Source organism: Bombina bombina, chromosome 5, assembly GCF_027579735.1.
Source record: "Bombina bombina isolate aBomBom1 chromosome 5, aBomBom1.pri, whole genome shotgun sequence".
In the NCBI taxonomy this organism is placed as follows: Eukaryota; Metazoa; Chordata; class Amphibia; order Anura; family Bombinatoridae; genus Bombina; species Bombina bombina.
The window spans coordinates 878013812-878031024 of record NC_069503.1 but is presented as its reverse complement, the minus strand read 5'-3'; the positions used below and the strand labels follow the sequence as shown (position 1 = coordinate 878031024).

Here is a 17213-nt window from a genome sequence, read left to right as displayed (position 1 = left end):
AAAATACCAGCTCCTGCTGGCGAAGTGGAGGGTCTAATAAAACCCTTATCCAGATTTTCTTGTAAATAAGTTTTTAGATGATCTAACTCTGGTTTGGATAAGGGATATATGTGTCCATATGGTATACTGGAGCCAGGGAGTAGATCTATAGGGCAATCATATGCTCTGTGTGGTGGTAATGATAATGAGTCTTTCTTACTGAATACATCTCTAAAATTATCATAACATAGAGGGAGTTTAGGTTCCATAAGTACTGCAATGTGTTGTGGTGAAAAACAGTTGTTAGTACAATAATTGGAGTTAAGAGTGACAGAAAAATCTTTCCAATGGAGTGTAGGTTGGTGGGTCTTTAGCCATGACATACCTAAAATGATAGGGAAAATAGGTGAGGTAATCACATTAAATGTTATGATTTCTGTATGACCTGTATCAGTAACCATAAGTAAGGGTGTCGTTTGTTGTCTCACAGGACCTGAGGAGAGAGGTGAACCATCAACAACGTTAAAAGAAAGTGGAACAGGTTTTAATTCAACAGGCATTTTATTGGTTCTCACATACTCCAAATCGACAAAGTTACCACATGCACCTGTATCGATTAAGGCTTCAGTTTTGACTGAGTGTCGATGCCACTGTAATGAAAGGGGTAGAAAAAAATAAGTGTTGGATTTTTCTTTTACATTATGATTATATATAATTCTTCTGAACCTACCAGTCTTTTGTTTTGATAGTATTGGGCATGCCTTGACATCATGATCTCTGGCTGCGCAGTAGCTACAGAGACCCAGAAGGCGCCTTCTGTTTTTTTCTTGCTGAGTCAAAGGTCCCTTGATCGCTCCTATCTCCATTGGGACCTCATGATCCTGTTGTTTTAGCATGATGGTAGGTGACGGTCTTTTTAAGGTACCAGAGTAGCCAGTTCTCTCGTGGCGGCGTTCCCTGATGCGTCTATCGATGGTAATGCTTAAGGTGTATAATTCCTCCAGTGTGGGAGGTATGCCAATCCTAGATAACTCATCCTTTATGTCATCTGACAAACCAATTCGGAAATGGTTCTTGAGGGACGGCTCATTCCATTGAGAGTCCCTAGCATGTATCTTGAACTGTGCAATATAGTCCTCTACAGGTTGCTTATTTTGTTTTAGGGCTCTAATGGATGCTTCAGCTGAGCTTTGCTTGAAAGGATCATCATACAGAGATGACATCTCTTTTAAGAAATCATCCAGTGAGTTAAGGATTGGATCTTGTGTTTCATAATATGTGTCAGCCCATGCACGGGGCTCAGCCCTGAGAAACGATATAATAGTCAAAACCTTTAATCTATCTGTTCTATAAGTGGTTGGTTTAAGTTCAAAAAGCAATAGACATGAGTTTTTGAACTCTCTGAATTGGGTTCTGTTTCCTGAGAATTTCTCAGGGAGGCTGATCTGTGGTTCAGGCAGCTGCATATTAGAATTAGATTTTGTGTTGTATAAATCTCTGAGACATGTTTTTACTGTCTCATTATCACTCTGCAAATCTCTGATACTTTGTGTGAGACTATCAATGCGCTGTGAAATATTAGTGAACTGATCTGCTATTTCCTCAGAAGACATTTTTAGGGCTTGGTTAATATGTCAGATTACTTTTGTGTTTAGCCTCTGAATTTAGAATATAGCAGTTTAGAATGAGTTTTATATATATGGGTATGTAACACAAAGTTGGTAACTGGGTCGCCTAAGTGACCAACTGTGTGTGTTAATATTGCCCAGGTAACTTATATCACATATATATGTTTGTTTTGTATGTGATGAGAGTTTAGCGGGCTTAAAATAGAAGTTACAGCACAAAAAGATGTATAAATGTAGCGTGGAGAGCGGTACAGCTATTAACAATTGTAGATTGACTTATAAAAGCGATGTACACTAATAACAACCTTTAGCGTTATTTGGTTATGAGCATATAACTTGTAACAGTTCACTTTTATACAACCTGAACCCAAAGTACAGCGTGGAGAAGTTAGTGCGGTCGGCAATAGCTGATGACGTCAGCCGAATACACTGTGTGATGCGTGTGAGACAAGGTAGGAGCTGCGTCGCACAGTGTGTAGATGTGACAGGCAGCACAGGCGGCAGAGATTAGGCACTTCGTTGGTGAGACGTAACTCGACCTCCGGTATTAGCTTGCTAAGGAACAGCAAGTAGGCTAGGGTATTTCTGGGCTAGTAAGGAATTTACTAGCAGAGACGAAAAAATTAACCAAGCAATGATGAGTGGAAGAGGAGGTGCTTAAATACCAGTGGTTAAGAGTGAAAGATGAATCCTTAAAGGGACAGAGGAGACAAACCCTGACAATACCTTCTCCAGTTAGTTTCACTTGTCCCAAGAAACTGGTTTATACCTTCTCCAGTTAGTTTAACTTGTCCCAAGTAACTGGTTTATACCTTCTCCAGTTAGTCTCACTTGTCCCAAGAAACTTGTTTATACCTTCTCCAGTTAGTTTCACTTGTCCCAAGAAACTGGTTTAGATATTAAAGGGACACTGAACCCAAATTTTTTCTTTTGTGATTCAGATAGAGCAGGCAATTTTAAGCAACTTTCTAATTTACTCCTATTATCAATCTTCGTTCTCTTGCTATCTTTATTTGAAAAAGAAGGTATCTAAGCTTTTTTTTCGTTCAGGACTCTGGATAGCACTTTTTTATTGGTGGATGCAATTTATCCACCAATCAGCAAGGACAACCCAGGTTGTTCACCAAAAATGGGCCGGCATCTAAACTTACATTCTTGCATTTCAAATAAAGATACCAAGAGAATGAAGAAAATTTTGTAATAGGAGTAAATTAGAAAGTTGCTTAAAATTTCATGCTCTATCTGAATCACAAAAGAAAAGAATTCAACAAGAAAGTGTAATCCAAAATTATACTTACTATAGATATCACGAGAATTAAGCAAATTAGATAATAGAAGTGAATTGGAAAGTTGTTTACAATTGCATGTTCTTTCTAAATCATGAAAGAAAAAGAAAAATGTCATGTCCCTTTAAATACAAGTGAATACTAGAATGTTTTCTTACAAGCAAGATTAGCTGCACTCTATGGCAAATCAAAGAGAGTGTCAAGACGTGAAACACAATCACATTACAATATTTATTGTAAAGTGCTTTTTTATTGAGAATTGTTGCATTATACATACATAAAACAGAAAAAAAAGGTACTTTGATCATTACATTCTCATTGCAATTGGAATATATATATTTAAGACATATCAATAATCCATCCACCCGCGTTCAAACCCTCCCCTCTGTCAGAACAACTACTGCCAAGTGGTTTGAACATTCCATAGCATATCTTTTTTTTTTTCCCGCTTAACCCCACTTGTACCTCTAGATAAGCGGGCTGCATAGTGGTGGGATGAGTAGTAATCACTTCAATCATATTAAGGTTGATAAACAAAACAATAACTATAACTAAACCAAATTTTCCTCCTATGTTCATATGAAACAGTGTCTCTCTCTGAGAGTAGTACCGTACCTGAGAAATAGAGACACCTCTTCCCGCGGCGCACCCCTGCCAACTCCGCATCTGTTTATGTGGGTTTCAGACCTCGGATGCTTGTGCTTCTCTCCCTATCCAGTAGAACCATACCTTTTGTAGTGTCTCTCTATTATTTAGGATTCCTGCTGATTCCTCATACATGGTGTAGGTGAACTGAATTTTATTGTATATCTCCGTCCATGTGGGTGTACCTATTTTCCAGTAACTCGCGATACATATCCTTGTGACCGTGCACAAAATTCTAATGAAAGTGTTCAAGTGTCTGTGATAGATTTCTATGGGTTCATGTAGTAGCGCCTGTTGTATGGTGAGAGTAACCTCTTCATCTATTAGCTGGCCTATAAACGAAGATAGCTTTCTCCATATTTCCTGTACAGCTACACAATCCCACCACAAGTGTTTGTATGTGCCCCTCCGTCCGCATCCTCTATAACATAGGTTGCTCCCCTGTGGTTTCATGTGTGCATACCTGACTGGAGTCAGGTACCACCTAAAGACTGTTTTCAGTGTGTTCTCCTTTAAATCCACGCTTAATAAGCCTTTATCTCACGATTGGAGTAGTAATTCCCACTCCTGTTTATCTTTCACTATTCCTAGTTCCTTCTCATATGCTAGCATTATTTGTGTTTTTGGTTCCATTGGGGGGGATTGGAGGGTTACGTATAGTTTGGAGATTGAGTGTTTGAGTCTATGTGAACTGATGCTGGAGATTTCTAATGTCGTAGTCATCTTCCTAGGTGCATTTTTAAGGAATTCTCGAAGGGAAGATTGCAGCTGTAAGTATATGAACCAATGTAGCTTTAGTGGTGCAATCTTCTCTTAAAGGTGGGAGAAAGGTAACATTGCTCCCTTCTCTACTATGTCTGCTACTCTATAAAGACCCTTATTTTCCCACTTCTGTATGTGTTTATGTGTGTCCCCCTGTAAAAGATATCTGATTGGCATCAGTAAGGAGTTTTTAGGGAAGATGTCCTCTCTCTTTCTAACTTTTGACCATATCTGAACAGTGAGAGCTCTTGTGTGTGTTTTCGGGTAGCTGTCAACATCTTTGTTCTGTTGTGTGGCCCACAAAATGGAGTCTGTGTAGGTCCTCCCCTCTAATTCCGCCTCTAAGGTAATCCAGACCGCTTCTCCCTCTCTCTTCAGTATCATCGCATCCTGTGCTGTTCTGGCTGCTCTATAATAGTCCATTAAGTTCGGTCCCCCAATCCCTCCCAGTGATCTATGTCTATGTACTAAGTGTTTAGAGATCCTTGCCATTTTAGTGCCTCTAATGAAAGCTGAGAGATCTGTCTGTATCCTTTCGATATCTGCAGTGACAATCTTTATCGGTAGTGCTCTGAATAGGTAGAGTAGTCGGGGTAGAATGGTCATTTTGACTGCAGCTAATCTGCCCATCCACGAGAAATTATATTTGCGCCATTTTGCGATATATTGTCTAATTCTTTGAAACAGAGGTGTGTAGTTGTATTTATATAGGTGCTGTGTTTGTTGTGAGAGATTGATCCCTAAGTATTTAAGTGTGTGTTTGACCCACCGAAAATCGAAGTTTAACTCTAGGAGTTTCTTAGTCTGGTGAGGGATAGCTATAGGGAGAACCTCGCATTTATCCGAGTTGATTTTATAGCCTGAGATGGCCGAAAAGGACGCTAGCACTGCATATAGATTGGGCAAGGAGATAAGAGGCTTTGTGATAGACAATAGAATATCATCTGCGAACAGGGTCAATTTGTACTCTGAGTTTGTCGTTTTAACTCCCTCTATGTCTGGGTGCGTTCTTATTCTGGTTGCTAGAGGTTCAATGCAGAGCGCAAATAGTAAGGGCGACAAGGGACACCCTTTTCTTGTGCCATTAAGTATGGGGAATATGGCAGATCTATATCCTCCCGCGGTCACCTGAGCCTGGGGTTTCGAATATTTTGCACGAATAGCTTTCATGAAGGTGCCCTCAAATCCCATTCTACCCAGCACCTTGGTCATGTAATTCCAGTTAATTCTGTTGAACGCCTTCTCTGCATCCAGCGATAGCAGCAGAGAAGGCGTCCCCTGTCTTTCTAGATGATAGATAATGTTAGTAATTCTGCGAATGTTGTCTGGGGCTTCCCTGTCCTTAATGAATCCCACTTGATCTGGGTGAACTAGGCTAGGGAGAATTTCCTTAAGCCGATTTGCTAATACCTTCGTAAATAGTTTAAAATCCTGATTTATTAATGAGATAGGGCGATAGTTTTTACATCTTTTATGGTCTCTATCGGGTTTGGGGATCACCACTATTTTTGCTAACTGTAACTCACTCGGGAGAGAGTTCCCTTCTAAGATATAATTACAGAATTTAGTCAGATGTGGTATTAATGTGCCACGAAACAATTGATAATATTCTCCTGTGAAGCCGTCGGGGCCTGCTGCTTTACCCGGATTAAGCTCTTTAACTGCTTTCACTACTTCCAGGGTGGTGATTGGGGCATTTAGACTATCTCTTTGCTCTATGGTGAGAGCTTTTAATGAGCAAGTGGAGAGGAATTCTTCGGTATTTTTATCTGTTTCTGTGTTGTGAAGGACTTTTTCTCCATCATAAAGTTTGCTATAGAAAGTGGCGAATGTGTCTACAATCTCTTGTGGGTCCGAAGTCATTGTCCCTTGTTCTGTTTCTATCGTAGGGATGAATGAGGCTTTGCCCCTCTCCCTAATCTTGTGTGCCATAAATTTATCTGGTTTATTGGCATAAATGAAATAGTGTGCCTTTAATTTTTGGATTGCCCTTGCTGCTTGAGAGTTTAAAATTTTCGCCAACATGATTTTCTTGGTTTGGAGGGTCTGTAGTGTCGTCTCTTTCCCCGTTACTTTATGTCGTCCCTCAAGCGTTTCTATCTCTTTGTGTAACTGTTCCAGTAATTGTCTATTTTGGCGCTTTAATCTGGCACTTTCCTGTATCAATTGTCCCCTAACCACTGCCTTATGTGCTGCCCATGTGTTGATAGGGTTAGTTGTGGTGTCTATATTTATCCCCCAGTACTCCACCAGCGACTGCAGAATCTTATCATGTCTTTGTGGGTTTTTCATAAGATTTGGATCAAAGGTCCATGATCTTTTCCTTTTGGTATCTTGCATCCCACTCAACTCTAATAGTAAAATAGAGTGGTCTGACCACACACATGCGTGTATATTTGAGTTCTGCAGCAACGGGAGAAGCGCCTGGCTAACATATATGTAGTCCAATCGCGTGTAGGTTTTATGAGCCATGGAGTAAAACGTGGTGTCGTTTGTAGCCCCATATAGTGAATGCCAGGAATCCAACAAGGAGTGCGGTGATAGAGATTCCTGTATCGACTTAACTACTCTGTTGTGTCTGTGTTGTTTATTGGATAAGGAAATATATTTAGTCGCTACTTGTGGGGCCATAGTTATATTGAAATCTCCTGCCAGTATAATTTTGGTTTGGGACCATTGGGTTAATAGAAGGGATATGTGTCTGAAGAAATCATGTTGATTGTCATTGGGGGCATAAATGTTGCATAGGGTCACCTCAGTATCTAGCATTTTTCCTCTGACTATCAGGTATCTACCTTCCGGGTCTGCTAAAGTGCTTTCAAGAGTAAATTCGACAGAGGAATGTATAAGAATTGAAACTCCTCTCTTTTTCACATCACAATATTTACCAAGCCTTGACACTGTCTTGGAAACAGACTGAGCACATGATACATTTTTCCCCCCATGTTCCTTCATGATGTTGTGCTACCATGATACATTTTGAGATTTTAAGTTTCAAATATGTTTTAAAACTTGTTGATAACGTGTGGGAAATTATTGTCAAAATATAATGGATTTGCTTTTATCATTTTACACTGCCAGATGCTAAGTAGTATATTATCTACAACACTACACAGTTGCACCACCTGTATTTCTTATGATATTCTGCTTCTAGTTTGACACTTCTTTAAAAAGTTCACTTTTATGGTTTACATGTTTCAAGTTCTCCTCCAATGTATTCTGCCATATAATTTGATCCATCCATCTAATATTCCCCTCACCCTATAACCCTATAATAATCACCATTTAGATGGCAAGCCATCAAGGAACCAGGGAATTTAAATCCTTCTATATATTTGTGTGCATACAAATGCTATATTGATTTTCTTACAATTCATATGACGCCCTGTGAATATGTTGGCACACTGCAGATAAATAATAAAAATAATAACTTACTGGATGATAGGATTACATTCCTCAATTCGCCTGTATTGCGTGTTCCATCCTACTGCTGGGAAACAAAGAAACATTCTGTATTAGCAGACAATAATATTTTCATAAAAGCATACTCTTTTGTTTTTTATGTAATATGTCATCATACTATATAAAAAACAGCAGCATTTCAGTGTAAAAGTATTAGGAAAATTACAAGCTAATTTGCTATAGACCATTATATACCTTTATCCATTTATAATTAATTATTATAATTGTTCTCTTTGTCACAGGCTTTGGGGTTTATTAATTTATTAATGTATTAGAATGTACTCAATTCATGTGAAATTTATAGTATAATATACACAGTCATTGAGAATAATCTTTTATAAAATACCATTAAAATTAAAGGGACAGTAAAGTCAAAATGAAACTCATGATTCAGGTAGGGCATGCAATTTTAAACAACTTTCCATTTTACTTTTATCATCAAATTTGTTTTCTTGGTCTTCTCCCGGGATAGTGACACAAATGGCATTACAGGAGAAGAATCTACTTAAAGGGCCAGTAAACATAGAAAATAATATTATATAATTCTGCACATAGTGCAGAATTATATAACATTATTTTAGTGCTAGCTTTATAAAACATAATATTGCCGGGCATTTTTTATTACAAAAGAGGGTTTTTAAGACCCGCCCTCTGTGCTCTACTGAGCGGGTCTGGTTTTCCCTCAGAGTGCATCTGGCTAGCTGTCTAGTCACAGCCCGGACCGACCGCTCCATTACACTCAATGTAGCTCGCTCCCGCTGTCTGAAAAACCCTCTTTTGTAATAAAAAATGCCCGGCAATATTATGTTTTATAAAGCTAGCACTAAAATAATGTTATATAATTCTGCACTATGTGCAGAATTATATAACATTATTTTCTATGTTTACTGGCCCTTTAACTCCTGCTACATACTTATTAAGGGCCAGATTACAGGTGGCAAACTAATTAACGATCCCGCTAGAGTGTTAATTAGGCTAGAAGTAAACCTTTTGCGCTCGTCGGGTTGTGCTTGTAGTATGAGTTGAATGTAAACCATTTTTGCTTGCGCGCTAACCCGACAAGCGCAAAAATCTGAAGTTAGAATATCGCTATGTGTTCACATATTCCTCCATAGAAGTCAAAGCAGAAACAAAAGTTGGAAAAAATCTAACACCCCACTCTTGTGCAAATCCGATCGCATATTCTTATGTGCACTAAGCCGACATAAAAATATGAATATTTCACATTCCATTGTTCTTCACATACAAAAATATGTTCTATTTATTAATAAATAAATATTTCTACATATATCTGATGGTATTTTGGTAAATATATATCTATACCTATATATATATATATATATATATATATATATATATATATATATGATTATATATAGGTATAGATATATACAGAGATATAGGAATATCTATTTATTAATACTTAGAACATATTCTGCTATGTACAGAAAATTTTAATGTGAAATATTTACAGTAAATACATGGTTAAAATCTTTGTTACAAATGAATATTGCATAAATATGCTTTTACATGTTTTCATCTACATAACTGCAAAGGGCTCCAATGCACTTATATATATGTATTTATGTCTATGTTAAAGCCCTTTGCATGCCTATCTTTGAGCCTTTATCAATTTTGTGTGAATTTTTTTTTATAATTTTTATTATGGTGTAAATGTAAGTGTAAGTGTACTTTGTAAAGTATTTTTTATGTGTTTTGTCCAACTTTTTAGTTTAGCAAAACAGTTAACTAGAGCTCTGAAGTTGTGGTAATCATTCTAGCATAAATCACGATTATGCTCAAGCGATCGCGTTTACTTTCAACTTGTAATATGAGCAATAAGCCTGATGAATACAAACACTCGCTCTAAATTACTTATTGCTTGCGCACAAATGTTTGCTCTCCCCTCGTAATCTGACCCAAAATTTATTACGTTTAGCAAACATCAAAACATCTTTACCTTTGTTATAAAGAACATCAATTAGATTACTGCTCTTTAAAAGTGTGAGGTAAATATATGGTACCATATATTATTTTTTTTATATTTGTAAAAGTCCTACTCAATATGCTTAGAACTGAAAAGCATCACCCAATCTACTAATGTTTTTTTACTAAATTCAGTGAGGTTAGCAAATGTTCCATTTCATTTATAAAAGATGCATAAATAAAAAGAGACAAGCACTCAACCTGGGAAGAACAAGTTTCCTTAAGGGTGATGAAGGAAACCAGATGTGGACTCCTTGCCCAATGTGCTTAGAGGGATATGGCTACACCTCACTGTTGAGGCCCAAAGTAGGCCGAAACCATCATCTGGGGTTGCCGTTTACCTTGTTCAGAGGAGAATTGCATGGTATTTCAGGGATGGACTGACCTTGTAAGGCGGGATTAAATTGATATACTTCAGGAAAGTTTTCCTCTGTGAAAAGCACAATTGGGCTAAAAGAAGCTACTCCCAGGTGGCAACCGGGCCATAGAACAAGCCACTGAGCTGTTGACACTGGGGAAAGTCTCCCTAAGGGTGATGGGGGAAACCAGATGTGGACTCCTTGCCCAATGTGCTTGGAGGGATATGGCTGCACCTCACTGACGAGGCCCAAAGGAGGCCGAAGTGATCATCTGGGGTTGCCGTTTCTCTTGTTCAGAGGAGAATTGCCTGGTATTTTGGGGCTGGACTGACCCAGAATCAGACTGATATACAACAGGAAAGTTTTCATCTGTAAAAACACAATTGGGCAAAAAGTAGCTACCCCCAGGTGGTAACCAGGCCATGGAATAAGCAACTGAGCTGTTGTTCATTCCTGGCAGAATGTTTCTCTTTCTGTTTGCATTTATAAAATATGTTTATTTAAAGTGAAGGTAAAGTTATCCGGAATTTCAGCTAACCAACCATTTATCAATAGTACCTTAATGTATTTCCCAAGTTTTTTTTTTTATTACTGTTATATTTAACGGTAAAAAAATATTTCACATTCCCTCACCGTTTGGCCGCCGACTCCTCCCAAGCCCTACTTCCCTGTTCTGACAGCTGTGACGTCTTGAGCGGTTCCACCCGCTCTCAACAGCGCGTTCATGTTTCTGAATTAAATTGCGCATGCGCTACACTCCAATGCTGCCGACCACGTATTAAGGGATTCCTACCTAAATCTAGAACGCATGTGCAAAACGGGAGCGCACGCAGTGTGGAATCCACAGAAAATTGTATTGCGCATGCGCTCTTGAATAAGTGGGCGGATGACGTCTAGTGACGGTCGCCTAACGGCCTACATTTCAATAGGAGAATTAAAAAACGTGATCAATAGGTACAAAAAAATATATATTTTCGGGTTGACTAAAAATATTTAATAAATTGCCTTAAAACTTGGTTTATACGCAGATCAGAAAAAAATGATGAATTAAACCTATATTTATTTGACTCCATAAACGGAATACTGGAAAGAGACTGAGGTAACTTTACCTTCACTTTAATATAACTCATAAAAAAAAAAAAATATTCAAGTTCAAATTTAGCCAGTCAATGTAAATGGTAATGGATGAGATAATGGTAGTAAATTAATAATACTACAATAAAAAATGCAATCATAAAAATATTATACATAATTAAAGCTTTTTATTAAGATAATTCATGATTTCCAGGATATAGGATATTATAAGGGACAGTAAAGTCATAATTAGACATTCATGATTCAAGAAAAAAATTGTGTCCCTTTAAGTCCAGGTCCTGGTTAACAGGTATGTATATGTGATGTTCCCTTACAGAAGCCTTTCAATATATTTTGGTCTGATAACTGCAGAGAATTGTACTATGAGTTAGCTTGCTGTATTAGTCTTCGTTAAACCACTTCAATGCATGTGTGTTTATTCCTATATATAAAAACAGAAATACCTACAGTGTTTTTGCTTCTTTGGCCCATAAGTTAAGGTTATTGTAAATTGAAAACGTACCAATAAAATTCATGGGATTTAAAACGTATCTAAAGGCTGCAACCATTATTTAAAGTAAGCACTAAAACAAGTTTTGTATTAACAGGATACAAACAAGCTTTCCTCACAACTATATTCATTATAACATCTTAAAATTTGTAAAAATCTTTAGTGTTACTTGTGTGATTAAAGGAGCTGCACTGTATGTCTAACCTTTATATTGGATTCACAAAGCAAAAGTTTAAATCCACAATTTGTGTGGGAGAGCATGGATTAAGGGGTGCAGGTAAAATAAAGGATATGTGTTTTCTGAAGTATCATTGGAACAATCTTTTATTTATCAGAGAAGAAGATGGAGCCCATGGGAAAAACTCTGTTGGCTGCATATTTTTCCTGGGCTGTCAGTTTTCCAGCCATCCACCCCCCACCCCAATTTAATAAATCTAAAAAGGTTCAGATTATTTTTATTCATTGATTTTAAAACGATTCCAATCAATAAAGGAACCCAGCATATTAATTTGAATACCGAAAAAAAAGCATTAACAAAAATTAACGTTAAATGCATTTTTTTATGTTTACCATACTTTTGTTGTTGTTGTTTTTTTAATTTACATCAGTATTTTACATTAAAATTATATATATTTTTAATTGACAGAACATCTAGAAGCATCATATGTGCAGTCTAATTATGACATCCCCAGTTCAGCTGCGGAAGCTGTTGGTGCTCTACAAATACCTGATAATAATAATAATAATGTGACCTCATAATTGTTGTTTGTCCTTATTTGTGCAACCCACGGTTCATTTTATCAGTCTTTTAGTTGGCTAAAAGACATTGCCACAGGTTTTTTGTTAAGATTCCAATTGGCCTGTATTTCTCCAACATAACCTTTAAATTCTATAGTGCAGCATATGGCCCCTATTTATTGTACAACTGGCAAGGAAAGGTCTGAGTTGGTGCAAAGGTTAGGAAGCAACATTTTGGCATCTGGCTTGCTGTAATGTCACCTCTTAGGAATTATAAAAGCTGCTTCAGAGGTCTGGCAGCTCGGCAGCTTATCAAGCAACCAAGTACAAAAATGTACTTTACAATTACTTTTGAAACCTCTGCAGGTATGGATTTGTATTGCAGTATGCCATGTATTTAAAGGGACACTGTACCCAAATTTTTTTCTTTTGTGATTCAGATAGAGCATGCAATTTTAAGCAACTTTCTAATGTACTCCTATTATCAAACTTTCTTCATTCTCTTGGTATGTTTATTTGAAAAGTAAGAATTTAAGAATTTTTGGTGAACAACCTGGGTTGTTCTTGCTGATTGGACAGCACCAATAAACAAATGCTGTCCATGGTTCTGAACCACAAATTTGCTGGCTCCTTAGCTTAGATGCCTTCTTTTTCAAATAAAGATATCAAGAGAACGAAGAAAAATTGATAACAGAAGTAAATTAGAAAGTTGCTTAAAATTGCATGCTCTATCTGAATCACAAAAGAAAAAATGTGGGTACAGTGTCCCTTTAATGCATTGCAGCAACATGTTGAATTGATCTTTCTTTAAAAACCAAGACTTTAAATATTTTTAAGGGGCAAACGCAAGATTTAGGTTTTTGAGTTTCTAGCACTGAGATCAGGAATTTCCCAGTGTTTTTGTATTACAGTGAAAATGTAAACTCTTGCATTAACATAAGATTTTTGCCTTTGCGTTTTTCTAGGTTTTTAAAATAAACATGACGATAGCACCCTGAGCTCTAATAGTAAGCTGAAACAAGCCTGCAAAATCATAAACACAAAAAGTAGGGGTTTCAGCACTTGAGCATCTGTGATTTTTTTTTAAATACCATCTTTTCAATGTAGCAACATTAATATAGTCTTTAATGCCCATATTGTTCACAGACTCAGCTCTATGAAATAAAAGTAGGAAAGAATAGAAGGGTCATAATTAATGTGACAAAGTAAGCAGTTTCAGCTTTCCCTTATAAAGCTGCATCCAAACTTGAGGTATCTCAGTTCTGAAAAAAGCAAAATTATTAAAATAAAACCAAAAGGCAGTAATATAATATAAATGTGTTCAACATATAGGTAACGGGTATTTCTGTGAATTTGAGCATCATTTCGTCTAGTCAACCAACACTGACATTGTTTGATAATATGCTTAGATAGGTTTTGCAGATATGGAAACTTAATTTTGAAGCAAAGTTTATTTCACACTTAGACTATCTTCATGAAGGTCTGACTGACATATAAACAATGCACTTCCATACTTACATTTTTGGCAAGGTTTATCAATCTGTGAACAGACAGAATTCACATGTTGTGAACCTATCCGCATTTGATCGCAGATTGTGATGAGCATTTATTCACCATATTTACCATTGCATGGGTGATCGCTTGTGCAATGCCGCCCCCTACCCTCTTGCAAACAATTGCATGAGATGAGGGCTTCACAATCACCCCGTTCAAATGAATTTTCATCCGCCAACTTCAACTGCTTCATAAATATCATTTGCAGGCTCAAATGAGCAAACCTGCACTCGATCGGGCCATTCACCTCGTGATAAATCTTGCCCTTAGAGTTAGGTTGATATAAATAAGTGAACGTTTTGCCCTAAGCCTGTATTGCTACACAAAAAATACAAAAAAAATACAAAAAAAAATAATACAAAGAGACATTTTCCTAATGTTACACCAAGGAAAAAGTAAGGGTATAATTTTAACCATAAATATTCATTCAGCATACCTGAAAACATGATAACTGGTCTGCAGCAATCCTTGAAGAAACTCTCAGAAGCAAAGTTTGAACTTTTGTTCTACATAGTTACTTGTTGCATCAACAGCTTTACTTGAGTAAAAAAAGAATATGCTTACTTATGTTTATACTAATAACAAGACAACAAAAACAATAGGGTATTGTTAAAGACTTTCAGCTTCCCCAGACAATCTATATTCTGCTGTTTATTACATTGGGAATTACAGCTGTCTTGAAATGATAAATGTGATGAAAAATTAAAGTTTACTGCCATTTCCATACTGTAAATTGCAGCTATACTTCACATGTAAATCTCAGGCATATTTATATTTTAATACACTATTACTTTTATATTGACTTTTTAAAATCTATCTGTAGAGAAATAGAGATTAGATGGACAGACAGACCGATAGATAGATAGATAGATAGATAGATAGATAGATGGATAGATAAAAATGAAAAAAATAAAAAAATAAAATATCAGAAACTTACAATATAACATAGTCAGGAGATCCTAAGGACTAGCACCAGTCAGTGATTCAATAATTCAATGAGGATTTAGCAATAGCTCAAATTTCCAAATAAAGTGCAGTCAACACACATCCAAATGCAAGCCTTTTGTAATGATAATCAAAAGGTGTAGTGAAAACTACAGGAATAGCAAGAATATCAAGATACATAATACTAGTAAGGTTAGCAGGAGGTGTAAACAACTGGAACCACACATAAACAAATAAAATGGTTTCTGGAGATCTTATGTCTTTTTTTCCAGTTTAGAAACAATAATTGTGGCACATTTTTACCATTTGTAAGGTCAGCAAGGGTATAATTACAATATATGTATACATTAAAGGGACATTGTAGCTATAATAATAATGTGCATAACTGCATCCTTCAGTTTCACTTGAAGCATTTTTTTCATTGTACCTCTTTAAGAAAAATGTTTTAGTAAAAACTGTCCCTTTAAAGTCCTATCCAACCCCGCACAAAACTACACAACAGCAAAAGATGTATAAATATAGAATACATAATCCTTACTTAACCCTTCCGTCAACTTACACAATTGTAAGCTCATCTTGGCTGGCTTTCATGATGTGCGACCTTTGCAATCACACAGGACTCCTTCCTGAAGGGGGGCACCAGCTGTCTGGATAAAGATTCATTACAGTAGTGTTTCATATATATATTCACTTTGCTGTCCTCTGGTAAATTAGGGATGCAAAAGCACAACTAGTGCTTCCCTTTGCTTTTAACATATGCAGATGGCAGTAGGACACAGCCAGTCTCCCTAACAGAGGACAGGCCTAATAAATATCCCTACCACCCATAGCTCCCAATTTTATTTAATGTATTTATTTTTTAAGCTTTTTTTATATTCAAAGATGGCTATGTAAGGTTGCAGGAATATGTTGGTGATTAGTGGAAGTGCTGGATAAGTTAGAAAAGTCATGTGTCATGCTGGGAAATAGACAATAAACATACTGCTGTACGCATAATAACAATTTATTGATTTTTTATGTATCTGTTGCACTTGCATAATACCAATATATTAATTTTATATGTGTCTGTTGCACCTGCATAATACCAATATATTGATTTTATGTGTCTGTTGCACCTGCATAATACCAATATATTGATTTTATATGTGTCTGTTGCACCTGCATAATACCAATATATTGATTTTATATGTGTCTGTTGCACCTGCATAATACCAATATATTGATTTTATGTGTCTGTTGCACCTGCATAATACCAATATATTGATTTTATATGTGTCTGTTGCACCTGCATAATACCAATATATTGATTTTATATGTGTCTGTTGCACCTGCATAATACCAATATATTGATTTTATATGTGTCTGTTGCACCTGCATAATACCAATATATTGATTTTATATGTGTCTGTTGCACCTGCATAATACCAATATATTGATTTTATATGTGTCTGTTGCACCTGCATAATACCAATATATTGATTTTATATGTGTCTGTTGCACCTGCATAATACCAATATATTGATTTTATATGTATCTGTTGCACTTGCATAATACCAATATATTGATTTTATATGTGTCTGTTGCACCTGCATAATACCAATATATTGATTCTATGTGTCTGTTGCACCTGCATAATACCAATATATTGATTTTATATGTGTCTGTTGCACCTGCATAATACCAATATATTGATTTTATATGTGTCTGTTGCACCTGCATAATACCAATATATTGATTTTATATGTGTCTGTTGCACCTGCATAATACCAATATATTGATTTTATATGTGTCTGTTGCACCTGCATAATACCAATATATTGATTTTATATGTGTCTGTTGCACCTGCATAATACCAATATATTGATTTTATATGTGTCTGTTGCACCTGCATAATACCAATATATTGATTTTATATGTGTCTGTTGCACCTGCATAATACCAATATATTGATTTTATATGTGTCTGTTGCACCTGCATAATACCAATATATTGATTTTATATGTGTCTGTTGCACCTGAATAATACCAATATATTGATTTTACATGTGTCTTTTGCACTTGCATAATACCAATATATTGATTTTATATGTGTCTGTTGCACCTGCATAATACCAATATATTGGTTTACAAGTGTCTTTTGCACCTGCAGGTAATTATATAAAACAGATAAGACCATTACATCAGAAATTGTCACATCTAATCAAGTGAATGAAAATTAAACAACCAACTGTGAGTGGAGCTGCGTTTTTAGTATAGTATGGCTTGTTTTCAGAATCTGGGCTGAG

At 36.3% G+C, this 17213-nt stretch overlaps 1 protein-coding gene across 1 annotated transcript in view; it reads right to left on the bottom strand.

The window, feature by feature from the left end:
* The window catches only part of LOC128659543 (chloride channel protein C-like), a 299086-nt gene extending 284609 nt beyond the window's left edge, over positions 1-14477 (bottom strand). Inside the window, exons 1-2 of the mRNA XM_053713137.1 lie at positions 14421-14477; positions 7736-7790 (exon numbers count right to left, since the gene is read on the bottom strand). Coding sequence (XP_053569112.1) covers positions 7736-7790; positions 14421-14430 — 65 coding nt within the window. The 5' untranslated portion in view covers positions 14431-14477. The remainder of the gene's footprint in view (positions 1-7735; positions 7791-14420) is intronic.
* Between the last annotated feature and the right edge of the window lie 2736 nt (positions 14478-17213).